We start from the raw sequence: 18,537 nt of genomic DNA, 5'->3' as shown, positions 1-18,537 counted from the left end.
CACCCTGCTCAAGAATGGCACAGAGATGATGGACACAGACATTGCAGAGCTAGAACAACTTTACTCAGTATGAGGCAGGCAAGAATTGTATTTGCAGTTTCTCAATGAGAGCACAAGCTTAATGGTTATATGACAGTATTCAGGCACAAGATGTAGTGGTTAAACATCACAATTCAGGCATTGAACTTAGTGGTTCAAGAATGACAGAACCAGCGTGTCAGCTTGGTGGTTACACTTCAAGACTGAGGCTCAGAGCTTGGCAGTTACAATTGTAGGAGGCACAAAGCTTACTGGCACAGTCTCTCTCACTGTAACTGTAAGGTGCCCAAACGAGGTAGTCGTGGGTGAGCTGTGGCCCATGTTCGCTTTGGCCTCTACAGACAAAATGTGTCCTCGTCTTGGTATGCTGCTGTGTATGTGGTGTCTCCCACTTACTTCTGGCCAGCAGGCCTCTTCTGAATCCTTCTTCTTGAACTAGAGCAGCAATCAATTCAGAGGACGCAGAGTTCATAAAAATAGCCAGAACTTCACTGGGTAACTGGCAGTATTTACAATATGTACAGGCAGGTATAAAGGATAAGGCCCAAAGGGGTTTCATCTTTCCCACAGGTACCAGATACAACTTCAGTCCTGGTTCCCGTTCTAAGTGAAGCATCTCTACTGCTTTCTTCTCTAGCCCTAGAGATTCTTCCTCACCAATGACAGTATATCCGGATCCCATTTCACTCCGCCTCTGAGAGTTTGAGTCCTAAATCTTCTGCAGCCTCACAGACTGAATGTGCACCCGGACCCCGACGTCTACCTCAAGGTTCCCAGGCTGGCAAAGGGGACTTGTGTGGAGGGATTCTTTGGTGACCCACTGCATGGGATTCTAGCCCCACGTCTACCCTAGCAGCCCTCAATGAGAGCCTGTTACTTTTTGCTGTACTGCATAACCACTGGCCAAACTGCAGCCACAGAGGATTCTAGCTTCAGGAACGTGCATTTAACCCTTTCAAGTATCAGAGGGCAGACTACTACCTCCACGACTAGTACATAACAACAGGCATTAGTGTCAGTAACAAACTCAATGCACCTACTCTGGGCAAACGGGCAAACTTCAAGGCACAACTTAAACTGCAAGGCAAAATTAGCTCCAGAGACAAACCTCATTTTGTGCAGGTCTCCAAGAGCGGACAAAAGTCTCTCTGTGATTTACAATGCCATAGAACTCTTACGATCAAAGCCACAACATTACTCAGCGGCATTTTTGCCGTGTTTTTGTGTGCATTTTTACAGAAATAAAGTGAAAGTCCAGCTCGCCGGTCTTGCAATCTACTCCTTTGCTAGGTGCATGGTCACATGAGCATGTGGGTATAGAACAAAAAATATCCAGCACTCTGTAAATGGACATTATGTTCTTGTATATGTTCCTAAAATAAAACTTACAACAATTTCAAGCCTACTAACAGAGTGCTGGATATCCCTAGTGCGTGCATTTTTTATGTGTTTTTTAATGTGTTTTTTTCTCTATACATTTGAATGGGTAAAAAAGGATGCAAAAACACCGAAATATATATTTTTGAAGATTAGAAAGTGTCTGAAATCTGCAAGGAAAAAAATAAGAGGCATGTGCATGAGACTTCAAAAAGAGCATCACTTTGCTAGTAAAGTAAAACACTGCGTTTTTTGGAGGCAAAACTCAGGAAAAAAATGCAACATGTAAACAAGATTTTATGCTCTGGACCTGCCTAAAATGGCAGCATCTCATTTTACAGGTCCTGCAGGGGTGACCTTCAACCTCAACCAAGCTTTCTCACCTACTTGAAGCACATAATAATGTGTAGTGCCCACATTAAACATATTTATAGCATGTCCCTGCAAATAACCTTTTTTTTTATAATACTGGAACATTACAAGGCAGTTTCCTTGCCCAATATGCTTACAAAACTGTAGTTAGGTGGTTCACACAAGGTGCCCTTTTATTTAATTTAAAGGGCCAGTGCCCAAATTTTAATTATAGGGTCAATGCCTACAACAGGTTATGCATAAAAACAGACATGACATCACGTAACTCAGGTTAACCAGTCACTTCACTGAAGCAACTCAACAATACAGTTCAGGGATATGCCTTTTGTAAGAGGTGGTGCTGATGCTTCTTGGTCAACCCTCTTATAGATGCTCACACATTTTGTTGTCTTTCGTAGTGGATCAAAAAAATTGTGACTTGCATAAATGATAATGAAGCAAAATGTGAACCTTTGTGGAATTTCTAAATTATTACTTTGTTAACAATATTTTTTAGTGTCTTCCTCTTGCACATGTTCTAGAACCTACAGTATTACAATCTTCATAGACAGACACAAGTAGCCTTGGTTGAGTATATTTCAAAGTGCATTTAGATGCCGATTTTGAGATGCACTTGAAATATATACATTTGCAAAGATAAAAAAGCTTTTTTGGCTACAGATCAAATACTATTTTAAATGAATTTCACTCTTTGTGGTAAAGTAGGGCTTGTAAATTATATATGATAAAGGGTAATTATCATTTAAAAAACCTATTGACATAGAATAGAGACATATGAGAAGTTTTGATTTGTGGTGGTGCAAGCTCTAAGACCCTCAATGCTAAAACGAACAAGTGTTTAGCTAAGCACTGAAGACGGGCTTAATAGTTTTCAGTCTCAGATGAGAGTGGCACTGGGCTCAGCGCTTCTGCTATTTTGTTTTGGTGAATGGTGGGGGAGATAGAAAGTTTTGACAGGTCTCTTCATATTCCATTTTTAATTTCTTGGTTTATTGTGTTGTAGTAGAATAGCGATAACAAGCTATATATAACATGCTACATTCTCATCAAGTTTTTATTTAGGTTTGAAGCGCACGCTAACATACTCTTAGTGTTCAGGGAGATAATAATGTATTTCAATCTTCATTCTGTCTAAAATTATAAAGGCTTGTATCCCTCTGCCTGTTCTTATCTGTATTTTCATGTGACTTTACTACTTCTAATTGTAACTTCACATCTCAGCACTGCCGCTGCTCCTGAGTGGTCCCCTTCTCTTCTGAGACACCACATCGGATGGTTTGCATCTTACTTATTAGGTAAGCTAGCCCCATAACCAAGGCTTATTATAGCCTATTGGCCCTATTAATCAAGACTGATGGTCTTGAAGAGGGGGTGTGCTAGAGTCACACGCTCCTGATTAGGAGTGTCAGACGAGAGATGTACGCCTTTTTGTGCATCTCGCCACAAATCCTACTCCAGCCCCATGCTAGAGTAAGATGTGTGATATAGTGAACACCGCTGCTCGTCATGAATTCGATGAGCAGTGGCAGTTGCCATAATGCTATCCTTCCCCAACTCCACTCATTTTGTTGGAGCTTGGAAAAACTGCCGTGAGAGCACCAAAAGTGGCAAACTTTTGGCCCAACTCCGAGTTGTGTCTAAATGTTGCAACTTTTCAGAGCTTTTACACCAGAATTTTGGCGTGAAAGCTTTGATGCATCAGGCCTATGTGCAGGTTTGATGTCCCTCCTTCCCCTCACATTCATTCTTCACTGCCTGCTTGCACATTCACAGCTTGCTTGTCACCTGTCATTTGCCTCTTTCTGCTTCTCCAACTTTTACTCCATGCTTCTTGACAGGTCATATAAAAGCTGCAAGGAGACAATCCAGTATGAGAGTGAGGGTCAACATCAAACCTGCACACAGACTGAGATAAGACTTGGTCAGGGAGTTGCCTTGCATAATAAGCAACAAGACACAAGCCATGCCCCCTGATCTCTGAGGGGTATATGTCTATATAGATTCAGATAGAATGTAGATTGAAGTGCATTGTTATCTCTCCAGAGTACTTTAAGGTGTCAACCCTTTAAATGTGTCTGATGCGCCCCCTGGGCCGTGGGGTACTCGGTGCCGGGCTGGTCGTTGCTAGGGGAGATGTCACAGTGGGGGGTGACCCGGTCCGTGACCCAGGGCGGTTAATCAATAGGGGAATATTTACATGAGATTTATAGTTCTTATATACAGTTCGTGACGCCACCTGTGGTATGCGGCTAAAGGGAGCCACCGCTGCGGAGCAGGCCCTCTGGAGCTGTTGTTAATGCAGCAGAGTTGGTTTAGCTCTCCACAGGTAGAGTTAGCTCCAGGGCAGTGTAGACTAGTGTTGAGCCACCCCCGTAGTGTTCGAGTTCGGTTCGGTTCGTCGAACACCCGTGTGTTCGCCGAACTGTTCGTCGAACTGTTCGTCGAACACCTTCGAACACCGTTAAAAACAATGGCAGGCAAACAAAAACACATAGAAACACATAGAAAACACCTTCAAAGGTGTCCAAAAGCTGACAAACTGCTCAGAAGACACAACTAACACATGGAAAAGTGACAAGTACATATAGTCATGCGAAAAGAAAAGAGGTGGAGGAGTAAAAGGAGGGGGAGACACAGATATAGGCATGTCATGCCCTTCTAAAATCCAAAAAGTGAGAAGCCGAGACGGCCAGTCCGCTCCTGCCCGTGCCACCTCCGTGTCGCCGGGTTTGTGCCAGAGCCGCGGTGAACCCTGACGGCCAGCCCCCCTCTCCCAATACTGGTGCCTGTCCGCTGGTGGGTCGAGAGAGCCCCCCTGTGGTGGAGGCAGCTCTAAGCTTTTTAATTTAAATTGTCCCTCTAATTTGAATGAATACACTTTAAATCCATTTACAAGGATCTATTGGAGGGCAAGTCTCATGCCAGCAGCCGCGTAATTCCAGCTCCAGTAGCGTCCACTAAAGCTGCTGCAGTTAAAAAGCTTTTATAAGGATCGAGCTCGGCTGTCCACCGCAAGGCATCCTAGTGCCAGTCCCAGCCCCTATGCCTTGGGGTGCCTCCTGATGCTCTTCACTAAGTATCCCGTGGTCCCGAAGCATTTCCTTTGAAAAAATTAAGTGTCCAAACTACAGGTGGTGTAGCTTGCTTAACAGCCGGGATAATCCGCTGACTAGCAGACACTGCTACTAGGCACAAAGTATTTCCTGGGCTAGATGCAGTTAAAAATTTGTAAGTAGATACTCTCGTTGGATGCTGAGAAAGCATTCCATAGAGTCTCCTGGCACGCCATATATGATTCTCTTAAAAAGCTTGGGGTAGGGGTCTAGGGGACCCTTTTATAGCCAAAATCACGGCCCTGTATCACAATACGTCACCTAGGCTGAAGATAAATGGAACTGTAGCACCGAGGGCTCGGTTGCTACAGACGTATTGCACCTCACCCAGAGGTGTGATATCTCACTCTCAGATAAGGATGGAGTGTGGATCAGGACCCGATACCTGCATGCATTACACCACATTGCCGTGGGGCAGGGCGACCAATATGCCCCTGAGATGGGCACGACAGTCCCTGTCCCTGGCTGGAGTGGGGGGAGGGAACACTGAGGAAAGGGAACCCTGCAGTGCAGGAGCAGGGAGGAAGCAGTTCCTGGGTGCATTGAGAAGGGAGTATAAAAGGTGGGCACCATCTTAGTTCAGTGCAGAGAAGTCTGAGCAGAAGTGGCAGGGAGCAGGGGCTCTGCATGAGCTCTGCTCCGGAGGCGGGCCTAGTAACAGAGGCCCAGGCCTGCAAGAGGGAGAAGGAAGGAAGAGGAGCGGAGAAGGCTCCAGGAACGAGGAATGAAGGGATCCCAGGGGTGCGGACGGGCGAGTCGCCACCGCACGCCCGAATCCACCTGCGTGGAGGGGTCAGGCCAAAGGGGGAGACCGGTCCCCGAACTAGTGGAGGCAGGAAACGACCCTCAGCTAGAAACCGGAGGCTCTGACATTTTATGTGGCGCAGCCCCTTGCTCCACCCGCTAGGAAGGCACCACATAGGGTCAGGGAAACTGGCGCCAAGTTTACCAAGAGGAGGCCCGAGGCAGCCGGACAGAAGTGTTGGTAAGAAAGGCCAGACAAAGGACACACAAAGGGGGTCCTGTGAAGCGCTCCAAAGTTATCTGGGAGTTGTCTGAGCCCCTCACCTGGTGAGCACAGCACGACGTGGGCAGCCGTTACCTGCAGACGTGGTCTGGATAATAAGAACTGTGAGTAAAGGCCCTGAACTGCATCACTGACTCCGTGTCGTTACTGCTGCTGCCCTGCACCATCACCCCCATCCTCCGCATACACTGCCCTGAGGCTATACTCCTCCCGTGGGGAGTTATGCTACGCTCTGCTGCACCCACAACACCAGCCTTAGCGGTCTGCCCTGTAGCGGCGGTTCACTCTGACCGCAATCCACGGGTGGCGTAGTCGGACATTTAAACATCAAAACCACATAAATAGTTCCGCCACTGGTTTGACCGCCCTGAGCCACGGAACCAGATCGCCGCCACGAAGACTACAACCACCAGCATCCACCAAAAAGTGTCCGGCTCCGGGTGTCCCAAGGCCCAGGGGGTGCGTCAGAACATTTTCATCACCTTTCACAATCACCAATGGGACAAGGCAGGGATGTCCTCTGTCCCCTCTCTTATACATCCTAGTGACGGAGCACCTGCTCTCATCAATTCGCCATAACCCCAATATTAGGTGGATTGAGGTGGGAGGCACCGAATACAAGTGCTCTCTATTTGCTGATGATGTCCTAGTATATATCACTCAATCACATATATCCATCCCTGCTGTTATGGCTGAAATAGATCACTTTGTTACATGGTAAAATTTTAAAATCAATGCAGCGAAGTCTGAGGCCCTCGATGTCTCCCTCCCTAAATCCATATAGGATTCCATGCAGTCCAACTTTCCCTTTGCCTGGCCCTCACAGGGTATCAAATACTTAGGAATTCCTATTCATAGAGACCTCTCCCATCTATGTTATCTTAATTTTGGGCCCTTTATTGAACAATTCCATACAGACCACGGTTGGCAAGTTAGAACTGTAAGATTCACTACGTGAACCACTGGTGTTTTGTGGAAAAGCACATGTACACCGCGTTCCAAATTATTATGCAAAAAGTGTTTAGGAGTGATAAGGGAAGAATTTGTTTGTTTGTCAGTTAAACTCATTGATGGTGATGTGTGTCAGGGCTCTTTATATCACTGTAAGCAATTGCAGACACCTGTGCTAATTAGTTTGGCAGGTGTGTCCAATGAAAGGCAAGACTACTTAAGAAGGCTCTCTCACATTATTAAGCAGCCTACATTTTCTGCCAAAATGGGAAAGAAAAAGGATTTGTCGGCTGCTGAGAAGCAACAAATTGTGGAGTGTTTAGGTCAAGGCATGACTACAATCAACATTGTGCGATGATCAGGATGAAGTGTCTTGGCAATCAAGAAGTATGTAGCTGATTCACAGTACACACGTGTGCGTGCTGATAAGGGCAAATTGAGGACTCTTTCCTACAGGCAATTACGTCAGGTTGAAACAGCAGCGGCAAAAAAGCCTTGTCATAGCAGCAGACAAGTTTTTGAAGCTGTTTGTGCCTCCAACGTCCCCCGAACAACAAGATGCAGGGTCCTTCAGAGGTTTGCAGCTGTGCATATGCCATCCTGTCGACCTCCTCTATCCACTTCACACAAGCAGAAACGGCTCCAGTGGGCCAAACATTACATGAAGACTGATTTCAAAACTGTTTTGTTCACGGATGAGTGCCGTGCAGCGCTCGATGGTCCAGATGAATGGAGTGGAGGATGGCTGGTTGATGGACACCCCACGCAAACACGGCTACAGCGCCAACAAGGAGGAGGTGGAGTAATGTTTTGGGCTGGAATCATGGGGAGAGAGATTGTCGGCCCCTTTAGGATCCCTGAAGGCGCTAAAGATGAACTCCATAATGTATGTGGATTTTCTCAAACAGCACTTCCTGCCATGGTTCAAGAAGAAGAACCGTGTATTTCACAGCAAGATCATTTTTCTGCATGATAATGCACCATCTCATGCTGCACATAAAACATCTGCATCTCTGGCTGATATGGGCATAAAAGGGGACAAACTTATGGTGTGACCCCCATGCTCCCCTGACCTCTACCCCATTCAGAACCTTTGGAGCATCATTAAAAGGAGTGTCTATGATGGCGGGAGGCAGTTCACATCTAAGCAACAGCTCTGGGAGGGTATTCTGTCCTCATGCAAAACAATTGAAGCAGAAACCATCCAAAACCTGACAAATTCAATGGACGAGAGAGTTCAGAAGCTCCTTTCGAACAAGGGGTCCTATGTGAAAATGTAACATCACCTAGAATAAAGTTTTGAGTTGAAAACTGTTTGATTTCAGTTTCCAACAACCTGCTAATGCTTATAATTTCAAAAATGACCATTTTTTTGGTCTTTATTAAAATGAAAAGGTTGATCGAAAAGTTTGGGGGATCTAAGAGTGTGGCAACCCAGTAGTCATGATTACTTCGAATTCTGACAATATGAGGGTCATGCTGCAGGTAGTGCAGCAAGAAGGCACTTATGTGTCTTGCGCATCTCGGAGCCCCAAAATTATTTTCCGGGCTAGATGCAGCTAAAAATTATTTTTAATTTTAAATCTGGTGAAGCTTATTATAGATGGCCTAATAGGATCAGTGCTGCACACTGCTACAAAGCCCAAATTATTTTCCAGTCAAGATACAGATAAACATGATTAGTAATTTGAAAGCTTAAAACGGTTGGTAGGGTGATTTTAACCAATCATCAAGCTTTTACTCTCCCCAGGATGACACAGGGGTAGAAAAGTGTAAAATATTAATCTCTTATGATAAAAAATATTACATATAAGCTCTCCAAAGCTTTGGGTAGTTTCAGAGTGTGACAGAGGTTATTCTGAGAAACTTGGCAGGCGCACCTGTTCTGTACATCAAATCTATAGGACTCATTGTCAACATGGGTTATTTGGAGATAACTAATGATGAAAAGTCCTTAGCCATATGTTTGAAATATGCCAACATGAAGTAATGGTACACAGTCGAAAATACATACTCTATTATAGGTATGGAAGTTACTGCCATATCAGCAAACCGCCATATTGGGTTATGTAACTGTAAAAATAATCTCCAATGTATGTCTATGAGGCAAGATGGTATATAAGGAGAGGCATCAGTATGGTGGGTAGATTCTCATACCTTGAGGTCTCCACCACGGACCATCACATACTGCCAAAACTGGATACGTAAGAACTTATAATTGTCTCTATTAACCTGATACTTCTTTTGTTGTGTGCTATGAACTATTATTTTCTTTCTATTTTTTTGTAATCACCTTTTTGAATGAACATTAAATAAGCTTTTGTTTTATCCACACAATTCAAAGACTGATTTCCTTTTTATCCTCACTGTGCCCTTATCCAAGATAAGGAAGTGTTAAATTTTTCTAACATTAATGGCGAGCCATAGCCAGCTCTGATTTTTTTGAGTGGAATTCTTCCTCTAGTACAAACCGGGGGGAGGAGAAAGCTAAAAATATACTTGTACAAGTCTCAGGAATTCCACATTCACAAGGATCGGACGGAATCTACTGGACAGTGAGGAGTGAAGTTTGTCTCCAAAGCATACAACCACGTGGGGGTCAGCGGAGCACGGAAAAGTCACCATCCATTGACGGTTGGATCAATCCAGGAGAGGAAAAGCCATTCCATAGGTGAGAAATGGATTTTATTCATGAATATTCTAAGAAAAGTAACATACAGTTTAAGTTTGTTCATAGCCATACAGACGCACAATTGTGGTCTAGTTTATATACCCAATGTGAAGCAGAAAATCTTAGCATTGATAAAAGGTTTTTTTCTGTAAAAAAGTTACAGAGAAAGCTTCAAAATGTGATGCATATGGTCCGCGTGTACAATAATTTGGTTTTTGAAAAAACTGACACACAAGCACACAAAGCATGCATTATCACACAAGACATCAGTCATTCTGACAAACAGGTAGACACACAAGACATCAGTCATTCTGACAAACAGGTAGACACACAAGACATCAGTCATACTGACACACAAGACACTGACGGGGATTACTTTGATTGTCCAAATTGTTTGATTTTGGCAGAACATATTGAACAATTGGAGGATCAAATTGATACCAGGACAGAGTTATTGTCCAAATTACACCAAGACATAAAAAAGGTTTCTGTAAATACAAGATCAAATAGTAAAAGTGAAGATAGTGCCTCCACATCATTTATACCAGAGACACAAGATTTTGAAATTTCAGGGGAAGAATTACAGGGAGTTGAACTACAAAGGAAAAAGTTACATGACAGAGCAGCACGAATCAATCTTAAAATACACGATCAATTGATGAAAATTGTAAAAGACATCCCAAAGTACAATGAGAAGGTGGATGCTTTTGATAATGCAGACATTTTTGAATCTAATACAGATAAGTTCAATCTTAATGATGAACAAAAAAACAAGGCATTCAAAGTCTGGTTGCCTTCTCATATGGCCAAAAGGTTACAAGTCACGCCCAAACTTAATGATGGTAATGAATTAACACATAGTACAAAAGAAGACAGACTTAGACAATTGCTGGTATTTACCACAGGAGACACGCCCTCAGTTGACATTTTGAATCAATTGAGTGCGAGTATCCATGAAGACCCATTTGCTTTTTTGGTCAAGTTTGAACAGGCCTATAGAATGGTGATGCCTGTTGGGTCTAATGAGGAATTGGCATCCATGATCAAATTATATGTATCAAAATTCAAGTACCTAGATCCTGTATCAGTGCAATTGGCTAGTGTTCTGGCATCATTGCAGGAGGCAACGGCTTTTATTGACAAAATTAGGAGATCCATGAAGCGGAATCAGGTCAAGGCAAAAATAGCTGTAGTTCATGAGGAAAAAGATAGACAACTGACATTAGATAGAACTCAACCAAGACTTAAATCCACTTTAACATCCAGGAATAGAGATTACACTGAGCATAGAGGTAAAAATATCACACAAAGGAACAATGTTCATTGTTATTTTTGTGGTATACCTGGACACTTGAAGTGGCAGTGCAGAAAATTCTTGAGAGCAGAATCAGAGGCAGGTACATCGGGGACAGGTAAGCTTGGAAGAGAAAACGGACTTATTCCAAAATCTTCCAACAGACCTTCTGCCCCTTCATTCAATTCTCTCACATCTCCTCGCACTGACACCACACAGACACAGTCACCATATGCTCCATTAATCAGACAGATCAGAGAGATGACAGTGAAGGAGTCAAATTGCAGGGACAGTGCTTGTAAAAGAGACACTGGTTTGCTCCCATCTCCATCTCTCTGACTAGCAAAGAACACTCCCACACCCCATCCATTGGAATTTGTGACGAGAGTAACCTTAGATGATTGTGGCCGACCATTTGTCAAGGTGATTCTGGCAGAACAGAGTGCTGTGTTTCTGATTGATACCGGGGCACAATTAAGTGTTACCAACCTTAATTTGATGGTAAACCCAGAATCTCCAAGTTGTAATATCATAGGATTCAGCGGAAAAGGAAAAACAAAAGCAAAGCTTGTTTCTAATGTTATGTTGGAAATACCAGGTTCTTTCAAAACAGGAATTGACATTTGGCATTGTCGTGATTCTGAGAATATACTTGGCACAGATTTTATGCAGAGATTCGGATGGGTAATTGATCTAGGGAACCAGGTGATCTGGAAAGATTCTAATGGACGTAAACCTGTTGTCATTGACCCTAGTGAATATAGCCATATTGGAAGTATTTGCTTGAATGATGTTGTGTCATCAGATCATTTGTGGCCTGAAACTGGTGGTGATGAGGTACTGACCGAAATTGTACAATGCTTTCCTTCTCTTTGGGCTCAGTTCAGAAATGAGGTGGGTACAATGAAGGATGTGATTGTGAATGTAGACGGACGAGACCCTCCTCCGCAGCGTCAGTATAAATTGCCTCCAGATTCAATTGATTCTATGTCTAAGATCATACAGGAATTGCTAGCTCAAGGTGTCATACGTAAGGCTAACTCTGTAAGTAACAATCCTTTATGGTGTGTATTGAAATCTGATGGTACATATCGAATGATATTGGATTTGCGGATGTTTAATAAACATACTCCTAACGTAGCTCCCATTGTTGCTGATACTCATGATATGATGGCAAGGCTAAATGCAAAGGCAAAATATTTCTCTGTGCTAGACATTAGTAATGGTTTTTTCAGTATACCTCTTGAAAAGAGTTGTCAGTACAAGTTTGCATTTACTTTCTTGGATGAGCAATATTTGTTTTGCAGGTTACCGCAAGGAGCACATTTGTCACCTAGTGTTTTTCATCAGGCGTTGGCAAAGGTATTATCCAGATTTTCTAGGCCTGATTGCATACTACAATATGTGGATGATATTCTGTTGTCTACTGAGGATAAGGAGTCACATGTTTCTCTTTTGGCAGAATTGTTTGAACTGTTGTATGACGCAGGGTTGAAATTGAACACTAAAAAAGTCAAATTGATGAAGACCGAGGTGAGATTTTTGGGAGTTTTACTGAGTCCAGGAAAAAGACAGCCATTGCAGGAGAGAATAGAGGCAATCGCATCACTTCCAATCCCAAACACACACAAGGCTTTGCGACATTTTTTAGGTCTTGTAAACTATTCTAGGGATTTCATTGAGAATTTTGCTGAAAAGGCAAGGCCTTTGTACGATCTTTTGAAAGGTGAAAATACTGATTATTTTGGTCCCTGGGGTGATGAACAACAAACCTCATTTGAACAAATGAAAATGAATTTACAGAATGCACCTGCTTTGTCCACAGTAGATCCTTCAGCTCCATTTGCTCTACAAGTTCACACATCAGAGACAGCGGTGTCGGCTGTTCTGTTACAATTGCAGGCAGAAGAGTGGAGAATTTTGGGCTATTTTTCTAAGCTTCTCTCACCTGTTGAAAGAGGTTTCGAAATTTGTGCGAGACATTTGGTAGGAGTCTACTTTGCAGTCAAAGCAACTGAACACATTGTTGGTTTTAACAAAATCATTCTGCAAACTCCTCATTCTACACTAAAACTTCTCTTTGAGAAAAATATCCCAGGTGTGTCACATCAGAGATTTGCCCATTGGTTACTGTCATTGTCTTCCAATCAAATTGAGGTAGATTATAAGGCCAAATATGTTCTTCCTCAGTTGATGCAATATGAAGGGCAAACTCATGATTGTCTCCAGTCTTTTCAGGATCCGAGTCCATCACTCTTCAGACGGAAGGCAGAGGTAGCAGATGAAGCAGTTTTTGTAGATGGTTCCCGATTCTATTCAGATGGGCACTATTATACAGGATATGCCATTTTTTATCCCACAAGAGGACAGGTGGTAAAACACAAGTTACCGAGTCATTTTTCAGCTCAGAGGGCAGAGCTAGAAGCAGTAAAAATGGTGCTACAGCTGAATGAGGCTGACGATCAGTGTCCCATTGTGATCTACAGTGATAGCTCCTATGTTGTGAGATCACTGACAGATTATCTGCCAGTTTGGGAAAAAAGAGGCTATGTAGATTCTTCTAACAAGACTCTTGTACATAGTGACACACTGAAAACAATTTTTGAAATAGCTTCAAAAACCCCTAATGGTTTTGCTATTGTCAAAGTTCCTGCCCATAAAAAGTCTGATGATGAATTATCTGTCGGAAATGCAACCGCAGATATGTTAGCCAAAGAGGCAGCCCTGACAGGAGAAGAAGTGTTTGAACCTGAACCTCTCAAGGTTTCAGCAGTTCAAAGAACAGACACGCATATCCCTTCTTTTGCGGAAGAGCAAGAAAAAGATACAACTTTTGTTGCTTCCCGGGTTGATCCAAAACCTCCCTTTGTTTGTGAAAACGGGGTTTTGTGTCATGACTTACACGGGGACTTGCGTCCTGTTGTACCAAAACATCTACAGGATGAGTTTACAAGATACAATCATGAAAGCTTGGGTCATTTGGGCCAACAGAAATTGTTAGGCATTCTCAGAGAGAAATTTTACTGGGAAAAGATGGAAGAGACTGTACAAAGTATTGTTCAATCATGTCTCATTTGTGCCCAAATTAATCCAAGACCAAAAGGACAGAAACCGCCACTACTGCGAATCGCACCTGCAGATGGTCCATGGTCTACATTACAAATTGACTACATTGGTCCATTACCATCAGGTAAAAATGGTCTCAGGTATGCATTGGTTGTAGTAGATGATTTTTCTAAATGGGTTGAAATTTTACCTGTCAGGAAAGATGATGCTTTGTCTACAGCTAGAGCATTAGTTAATCATGTCTTTTGTACTTGGGGGATCCCAAGAATGATCACCTCTGATCGAGGAAGTCACTTCACAGGAAAGATCATGCGAGCAGTTTGTGCTATTCTAGGGGTGCAACAACAGTTTCATGTCCCCTATCATCCACAGTCTGCTGGTATTGTGGAAAGGATGAATAGAACAATAAAATCCAGAATTGCAAAAATGTTATTGGATAAAGGTAATACTTGGGTTGATGCAGTACCTTTTGTACTGTTGAGTGTTAGAGGAACAATTTCTTCTACAACTCAGTTTACACCCTTTGAACTAATGACAGGAAGAAAAATGCCATTGATTTTCCCACATGAACCATTTTTGTCCACACCTCAAAAAGATGCTGTTGCAAGGTCCAAATGGTTGCAATTGTTACAGGAAAACTTGAAAACCATTCTTCCACATGCTGCATCAAGAATGCAGAGGATGGAGCCACCATATGAATCTAAATTCAAAAAAGGGGCTCTAGTCATGATAAAAACTTTCAGGAAGAGTGGACCTTGGGAAAGTAACTGGGAAGGTCCCTTTGAAATAATCGATACCATGGGACGAGTTATGATCCTAGTGCAACCAGCATCTAACATGGTTAAAAATACCCGCAGACAACAAAAAGTGTGGGTACATGTTGATCAATGCAAATTGTACATTGCAAAATAATGATACTGCATTTCTTTTAGGAAGAAATGGATTCCAATAAGAGCTGGAATACGGAATACCATGTCCTTGATGGAAGGGATTCTACACCAATCCTTCAAGAAAAGAAAAAGTTTCCCAGGAAAAGCTACTACCTGATGGGAACCACATTTCTGCTACTTTGTACTATTTCAATTGTGATCTACGCAGAAGACATTTTTTATCATGGAACGAATACTAGTGAAGTGAATGGACATATCAAAGGAACTTTACATTCACGGAAACCAAGAGGATCAAGTATACAAAATCTAATAGATGAAGACATACCGGATGATTCAGTAGATATTACTGGAAACATTTGCATGGGTTATGGTGTAGAATGCTGTATTGAACTACACTTCATACACGACACTAACATAATATTACATGCTGCCACAGGACCAAAGTCTAAATTTACACAGTTACAAGGAGATTATATACATAATAATAAGACAGGCACATGGGAATGCAATCCTACAGATGTGTTATACTGGAATATAGAGATAAGAGGTGAAGAGAAAGCTGTATGGTCGGGTGATATTACTAATGATATGCTCGTAAAAGGGACAGTTAGAACATCTGAAAGAGAGATTGTGTTAAAATCACAACTTTTTGGGAAAATTTTGGATCATTCATTACTTTCTATTACAGAAGGAGATGAGGATTGGGTAAAAACATGGAATTTCCAGATAACCAGAGAACCAGTACGCGTACAAGTATCTGTAGTTTTTACAGTAACAAATACTATCACTCCAGAAGTAAGGGTTGCACCACAAGCAGTACATAGTCAAGAAAATATGTCTCCTCTTTTATTAAAATGCAACACAAGGTTAGAGTTACCTCCCGAGTCTTTGTTAACATGGACCAGAAACAAATTATTTTTGGGAAGTTTTTCAAATGGTCCAACAAATGTTATACATAGAAGTCAATACGGGAATGTGAGATGGCTGGATAAGAATTTTGTTTTTTCTCTAGAGAATCCATCTCCTAAGGATTCTGGACTTTACCAGTGTTGTGTTTTAACTAAAAATAATTACAAACAGTGCAAAGATGTAAATGTGAATGTTTGGTCAGCAGTAGATAATGTATGTACACAGACAAGGTTTCAACCATCTACTCCTTTCCAAATCAATCAATTCCAATCTAAACCTCTATTAAGAGATGGAGTATTTATGACCATGATATGGACTTTCAATATGACTAACTGGAAAATCTCTTCCAAATATCCCCAGTGTAAATTACATCTCATTAACATGGAGATGGGAATAGAACAATGGTTTGGGAAAAGAACTTCAACACAGGTTAGAAGTAAGAGGGGGATATTAGAAGGTATTTTGGGGGGATTAGGAACAGTGGGAAGTTTAATTAATACTATGGACATTCATACACTTAAATCAGATTTGGAAAATATTGGGTATGTTGGAGGTAAAGGAGTAAAAATTCAGAAAAGTTTGAATCAACTCCTTGAAAAGATGGTTTTGAACACGGCTGCTGTGCTGGGATCTTCAGTGTCACATCTACAAGATGCTACTTTAGCTCTAGTAAAAAGTGAACAGGAATCCCAAGTGGCCAGAGCATGTCTAGAAATTCAGATTGAATATTCCACCAATCTGAAAATGATTGCACAAGCATTGCAAAGTGGAATTACACCTTTAGGAATAATGAGAAATTTGCCTACAGAATATAATTTTGCATTAAATCATACAGATTTGTGGGTAAATAAGTGGTTAGGATGTGAACAGAACATTTGTATAGGAACATCACTAATCCCAATATCGGGAAGAGAAGAAACCATGGTTCCTATAACTGTTCTGGGCATTCCTGTTAGTAATACACAATTATTATATTATCAATTACAGTACACAGATTTTGCATTTGATGGTACAAACACTGAACAATTAGACATTTCTTCATGCTTACATTTTGTTTCTAAGGTAATGTGTCTACCTGGACAGGATAAAGTCATTTTCCATTCATGTTTTCACAATCATACCTCATGTCACGCTAGGGTTGAGAATGTGCGGACATTACATGATTTGGTGACTCCAATAAGTTCAAACAAAATTTGTTTCCAAGTTATGTCCGAAAAAGAAGTTGTTTCTGCATTCTTCTCCTCTTGTGTACATGCTGAAAATCTGACAATAGGCTTATATTGTATAGAAGGAGGTGTAAAAACTATCTCCAAGAAGGAAGGAAGTATTAACATTACGTCAATAGGGACAAGAAGTCTGAAAATCCTTCCGATACAGTTCAATTTGTCTCAAATAAATAATTTCCCATGGGATATGTGGACAAATGAGATAAAGAAAGACAAAGGTTTGTTAAATTTATTAACAAAACAACTAAAAGAAGCTGAAATTGTATTCAGACATGAACAAGGTCGTTTAAATTATATTGAACATGAATGGACAAGTATGTCAGGCTCATCTTGGTGGAAAAATTTAGGAAAATCAGTTACTAGTTGGTCACAGTCTTCAGCGAAAATGGTAGCAGGAAATATATTAACAAATCCAATAATAATATTATTTATTTTGATATTTTTATGCATATTTTATCAGATTTTAATAACCTATAAAATTAAGAAGATATATAAAAAGATAAAGACAGAAATGAAAAAGGAGGATGATATTTTAAGAGAAATGCTAAAAAGAAATAATTAACTTTTTGAGTGAATTTTTAATTTAATTTAGAAGTTTTTGGGAACTCAGATGATGTTCAATACAGGTGTCAATACAAGGTGTTCAGAATAAAGAATGAATGTGATACGAATGGTGAGAAAATGAGTTTAGGATTGATTATGATATTTCTTAAATCATAATCAGGGGGGACTGTAAAATATTAATCTCTTATGATAAAAAATATTACATATAAGCTCTCCAAAGCTTTGGGTAGTTTCAGAGTGTGACAGAGGTTATTCTGAGAAACTTGGCAGGCGCACCTGTTCTGTACATCAAATCTATAGGACTCATTGTCAACATGGGTTATTTGGAGATAACTAATGATGAAAAGTCCTTAGCCATATGTTTGAAATATGCCAACATGAAGTAATGGTACACAGTCGAAAATACATACTCTATTATAGGTATGGAAGTTACTGCCATATCAGCAAACCGCCATATTGGGTTATGTAACTGTAAAAATAATCTCCAATGTATGTCTATGAGGCAAGATGGTATATAAGGAGAGGCATCAGTATGGTGGGTAGATTCTCATACCTTGAGGTCTCCACCACGGACCATCACATACTGCCAAAACTGGAGACGTAAGAACTTATAATTGTCTCTATTAACCTGATACTTCTTTTGTTGTGTGCTATGAACTATTATTTTCTTTCTATTTTTTTGTAATCACCTTTTTGAATGAACATTAAATAAGCTTTTGTTTTATCCACACAATTCAAAGACTGATTTCCTTTTTATCCTCACTGTGCCCTTATCCAAGATAAGGAAGTGTTAAATTTTTCTAACAAAAAGTCGTTTCGGATCCATGATTTGTTCATCTTTATGAACGTGAGTCTGTCTACATTATCAGTGGAGAGCCGCGTGCGCTTATCTGTCAGCACACCACCAGCAGCGCTGAACACACGTTCAGACAGAACGCTGGCTGCGGGGCATGACAAGATCTCCAAGGCGTAAGTGGCTAGCTCCGGCCATTTATCCAGATTGGAAGCCCAAAAAGAGCAAGGGTCCAGTGACACAGT

General features: G+C 41.4%; 2 protein-coding genes across 3 annotated transcripts; both read left to right on the top strand.

The window, feature by feature from the left end:
* Positions 1-9,194: 9,194 nt before the first annotated feature.
* On the top strand, positions 9,195-18,089 carry LOC141212651 (uncharacterized). 2 transcript variants are annotated; one of them, XM_073664971.1, is made up of 2 exons: positions 9,195-9,550; positions 14,847-18,089. In XM_073664971.1, the coding sequence occupies exon 2, from the start codon at positions 14,849-14,851 to the stop codon at positions 17,495-17,497; it is 2,649 nt and encodes an 882-aa protein (XP_073521072.1). In that variant the 5' UTR covers positions 9,195-9,550; positions 14,847-14,848; the 3' UTR covers positions 17,498-18,089. The 2 variants fall into 2 exon arrangements, with proteins under 2 accessions (XP_073521072.1, XP_073521071.1); XM_073664970.1 differs by having other exon boundaries at positions 9,196-9,550; positions 14,843-18,089.
* On the top strand, positions 9,773-11,183 carry LOC141246013 (uncharacterized). The gene is made up of 2 exons (XM_073669104.1): positions 9,773-9,836; positions 9,873-11,183. The coding sequence occupies exon 2, from the start codon at positions 10,209-10,211 to the stop codon at positions 11,181-11,183; it is 975 nt and encodes a 324-aa protein (XP_073525205.1). The 5' UTR covers positions 9,773-9,836; positions 9,873-10,208.
* Positions 18,090-18,537: the final 448 nt, after the last annotated feature.

This window comes from Phyllobates terribilis, unplaced genomic scaffold (assembly GCF_046119375.1).
Source record: "Phyllobates terribilis strain yellow unplaced genomic scaffold, ASM4611937v1 Scaffold_2__4_contigs__length_985480577, whole genome shotgun sequence".
NCBI classification, from domain to species: Eukaryota; Metazoa; Chordata; class Amphibia; order Anura; family Dendrobatidae; genus Phyllobates; species Phyllobates terribilis.
Note: the sequence above shows the minus strand (reverse complement) of the source record. Positions and strands in the feature narration are given on the sequence as shown.